The following is a 4,990-nucleotide window of genomic DNA, read 5'->3' on the forward strand; positions in this document are numbered from 1 at the left end:
CAACCACAGATCTATAGGCTACAGGCTTCAGGCTCAAATGTATGACTGCAACAAAGTGTCAATCATCCAAATATGAATAAACATAAATATTTCCATCATGCAAAATGCAAATCAACATGTTAATATTAATTTGGAAAAGTAATGCACACTAATTAATGGTTTGAAACGCAATTAACTGTTGTGATTGTGTACAGATTGACATTTTCCCGTGACATCTGCTGTAAAACATCAATACTATGAAAAAACGTATTATTCGAAAAGGATAACGCGAACTGTATGGGCATTTGGTGACACTGGTCATTTTGCTTTGCTGGTTTCAGCTATTTTTAAAATGTCACCCATTCTGTCTGAACGGTTTGAAGACACAGAACTGAAGGTGGCCTGTAGACAAAATACTATAGGCCTACAAAAAACAAATGTTTGCTGCAAACTTTCCAAAATCACTGAATGGGAAATCAAACAAATTCTCATTTTAATCCATGTATTTCTTTTCTTTTATTGTAAAGGGTATATGAAACTATAGGTGAATCGATTTATTTATGTTTCATTATTTATCGCAAAGTTTACATGCAGTCTCTTTCCAAATGAAAATGCAAATAATAATATCAAGAGATTAAGATATTTCATCTTATCACAGACGGCTCTTGTTACATAAGACACTTGAAGATATGATACCCCCCCCCCTCCCTTTCAAAAAAAAACAACCAAAAAAAAAAACCATAAAATAAAAGAAATAAAAAAAACTGCTTATGGCTCTCTTTGAAAACCCTATGTAAACGAAAAGTCGATGGGGTACCTTTAACTCGGTGCCTAGAGTCTGTTGATATATCTAAACCCCTAAAATAACAACGTTAATAGTAACAAGAATTAAGACATTTTATTGTTATTGTTTTCAACAATATAACATGTTACGTTATTACATTCCGGTAAAATACTTTTTTTTTTTTTTTTACCTAAAACTCCCTAGATCCGCCTCACCGTGTGTGTGTATGCACCACATACACTGCAAAAAAAAAAAAAAAATCATCTTAACAAGTCATTTAATCTTGTAGGTCTGTTCTACTGAGTCTTAAAATCTTGCTTGATCTTTCTTAAGACAAATGAAAGTGAAAAATCTGCCAATGAAATGAGATAAATTCACTTGTTCTCAATGTAAATCAACATGTTTCAAGGATTTTGGTGTCATTTTCTTGACACTAGTGGAGTGATCTGCCTTATTCTGCCATTTTATTTTTTTTTCCAAAACACTGACACTTGTTTCCAGAAAATCCCTGAGACAAGTGGAAATTAAATTAGAAACAAATGGAGGCATTTCACCCACTGGCAGATTTTTTTTTCACTTCTTCAAGAGAAACAAGAATTTAAGGCTGACTATGAGACTAAATGATTTGTTGAGATGGGTCTTTTTGCAGTGCTTCCAGTCTGTCTGCCTTGCACCTTGCCGCAAGTGCTTGAAGCTTGTCTCACGCCTCCATGTAGAAAATTACTTTTCCAAAAACGGCGCTCTCCGTCTCCTTTCTGTGCCGGTTTCTAAGAGCCAAGGTCCACCAGATTAGAAGACATAGGGTTCAGTATGGTGTCGTGGTGCAATGAGTGGTGATGGTGCACCGAGTCTGCACCGGTGGGTACCGGGATGGCGCTCGGTCCCGGCGGGGGCGCAAGGCCGTGCAGGGACGGTAAACCGGGGTTTGAACCGAGGAGCAGAGCCGGGCTCGGAGACGTGTGATCCGGTGTCCCTGAGGGCGTTTTGTCGTCGTCCGAGCTCCCCAATATAGTTTTATTTCCATTCATGGAAGAAGTCAATGGGTTGTGACTATTGGTGTTGGAGTTCTCATTGTTTTCTCTGCGAACATAAAACAAAACAAAACACAATCACCTAACAGCCTGTTTACTAGTACAGACATAAACTCTCACACCGTTTTACCGCATTTTATAGCCTATAATTTCCAGAATTACCAATGGACCATTGGACACATACTTTTATAACACTAAGTCATGCATGAAAACTAGAACACCTAACACTAAGTCATGCATGAAAACTAGAACACCTAATATGCAAATTAAATGTCAGATGAAACAAAAATAGAGATTCATCATTCTGAAAAGAGTTACAGTATTTCTTATTTCTCTTGAATTAAACAGTTTCAAAACAAATGACCTCCCCCCCCCCCCCCCCCCCCCCCCCCCCCACACACACACACACACACACACACACACGCGCGCGCGTAAGCAAAAATAGTATCGTCTATTAGGTCAAAGTGGGTAATTACACTGTAATTACCATAGGCCTAATAACCATGATTACAGTATGAATGCGTCATCATTTATTAATGTATAAATCAGTAATGCATTCATGCGTACATGCGCCAAGGTGCAAACTACTTGTAATTCTTGAAATTATTAGAGGCTCCTTCACTGTTCTCTGGCCTATGGCAAGGCAGATGCTTGTGTGCTTCTAAGAGCAACAGTGAAGAAAGACCGAAAACAATAAATCTATTTGACTGTTTAGCCTGACATAAAGTAATAATTTTTCATAAGAAATTCATTTTACCAGAGCGACGTGCGCGTAAGTAAAGACCTACTATCAATGTACTATGTACACTCTCGCTATGTCTACATAAATGACAGGCCTAATGATTGCTAAACTTGTGCGCGTTGCGTATGGCATAGTTCACAACTGTTTGCAGTGGTGAGTAAGGCCTTTTCCAGTGGGAAGACATGATTTACGTGGAGCTTTCAGCCCGAATTAGTGGCCAGAGGGTGAAAGAAGACACCAACCCAGCGAACACCTGACTACAGACGTCTCCCAAGTCTCCCTGCACGCCTGCCTGTGTAATTTCCAAACTTTGAAATGTACAAACGACTCCTAATGAAATGTCAAAAGAGCTGGGCCGGTATGGAGCCTATACACCCCACCACATCAATTACATCGCAAAACAGCTTTCATAACACATTCACATAGACCAATGTTGTCTTTTTAGATGTACATATCTACACTACCTACACAGGCTATACTAAAAAGAGTTTGGGCCGTACAGCCCTAAGAGTGGATAAACAGTCTGGAGAGTTAAAAAGAAGGCTTTCCTGATGTTAATGTCAAAGTCAAAGTATCTATTTCATGTTATAATATGTGTGATTACAATAACTTAAAAGTAGGGTAAAGGTAACTTTTATAGCCTTGTAATTTACCAGACAACGAGCCTTTTCATTTTCAGCGTTTCAACCTTTACGCGCGGCCTAGACAATTATCACAAACACAACCAAAACAACAACAACAACAGCGATAGTAACGGGACGTCAATTCACTAAGCCTTAATGTACAAAAGCCCTTGCATCTAATATCATTTGCAACCAAAACCTGCTTATGTGCTTTCTGGGGACAAGTGGAGAAGTAAGCGAGGACTGCCAATGTATTATTATTTGATCAGTGTAATAAATTATTAGATGTAGGTCACCAAACTTTCTTGCACAGACGCACACTTAGAAGGGGGAACCTTTGTTCTTTATGCTCTCATGATATATTTTTTAAATGTATTTCTGGCTATTTTTGCTTGATCTTTACTTTATTTATAATGGTAAAAAAAACAAAAACTACAAGATCACATTAGGATTCATTTAGGCTAAGTTAGACCTATGGCAAGTACCCATATCTTTCCACACCAAACTGTAATAATTTACTCCTACCTTTCTTTTGCCTCCGCTGCCCGGTCTCTCTGCCGTCGGTTTTTGAACCAGTTGCTGACCTGCGTGGTGGTGAGTCCTGTGGCCTCGGCCAGCTCTCTTTTCTCCCGCGGGGACGGGTAGGGGTTGTGGGTGTACCACTCCCGGAGGACGCTCCTGCTCTTCTCCTTGAAGCAGTAGCTGGTCTCCTCTCCGTCCCAGATGGAGCGGGGCAGGGGGAACTTTCTCCGGACGCGGTACTTCCCCACGGCGCCGAGCGGGCGGCCTCTCAGCTTCTCCGCCTCGATGTAGTGCGCCTTGAGCCACAGCTGCTGCAGCTTCGGGTGGTTGTGCGGCGAAAACTGGTGGCTCTCCAGGATCTTGTAGAGCTCTCGGAAGTTCCCCCGGTGGAAGGCGACCACAGCTTTCGCTTTCAGGACGCTCTCGTTTTTGTGGAGGTGCTCGCAGGCCGGGAGGGACCAGAGGAAGCGCCCCAGCCGCTCGATGTTCCCCCCTTGCTGGAGGACCTCGCAGACACACGCCACTTGCTCCTGCGTAAAACCAAACGTCGGAAGCATGGACATGGCTACAACGTAAACCAGCGCAGATTATATTGTGCCTTACTTCCACGTCTCCCCGCTCAGTCTCACATTAAACCAAAACGCATTAAGTCCATGAGCGAGAAAAGGTCCCCAAAAAAGTAGTCTAAAACTTTGACAAAACTGACAAAGCGTAGGTAATATCCAACTGCGTAATGTAGAATAAATTCAAGTCCATTCAGCCATACGAAACCCCAGGCGACAATTCCTCATAAAGTTGGTGAGAAAGAGAGAAAAGTTGCTACTCCTTCCACCGTCCTCCTCCACCTTTTCTATGCCGTTTCAACATAACCTACTCCCGGAGACCAGGCTCGCTGGCTCGTTTTAATAATATTATTCTAAGCTGGCAAGACAAGCGATTATATGAACTCTGATTGGTCGGTTATCTGACCCGGGGATGGTGAGGATAAGACAATAGTTTTAGTCAAATTATTTGCCATGGTTACGCTGTCACTCAAAGTAACCTGATATGCTTTGAGGTGGCTCCCTGGCAAAGTCAATCCGATTGTTCCCTTCGCGACCAGCCCGCCTACCAATAGAAATATTGCTCAGATTTTTCTTCTAAACCCGTTTTTTTTCTTTCCCTTCGTTTTGACAGACACCTCGGGCAGCCAAAGAGCGCAGAGCTGCGGAGTCTGGAGGAGGAGAGCTGCGCTGATCCCGCAGCTGGAGGAAGGATGGCGCCAGAGCGCACAGAGCCTGCTGCACAACACCAAGACTGTATGTATCTT

General features: G+C 42.2%; 1 protein-coding gene across 1 annotated transcript; it reads right to left on the minus strand.

Moving 5' to 3' along the window:
* Positions 1–511: 511 nt before the first annotated feature.
* Positions 512–4,244, minus strand: six2a (SIX homeobox 2a). Its single transcript, XM_071927645.2, has 2 exons — positions 3,685–4,244; positions 512–1,843 (listed from the first exon to the last, which is right to left on the minus strand). The coding sequence occupies exons 1-2, from the start codon at positions 4,242–4,244 to the stop codon at positions 1,531–1,533; spliced, it is 873 nt and encodes a 290-aa protein (XP_071783746.1). The 3' UTR covers positions 512–1,530.
* Between the last annotated feature and the right edge of the window lie 746 nt (positions 4,245–4,990).

Source organism: Centroberyx gerrardi, chromosome 15 (assembly GCF_048128805.1).
Source record: "Centroberyx gerrardi isolate f3 chromosome 15, fCenGer3.hap1.cur.20231027, whole genome shotgun sequence".
Lineage (NCBI taxonomy): Eukaryota > Metazoa > Chordata > Actinopteri > Beryciformes > Berycidae > Centroberyx > Centroberyx gerrardi.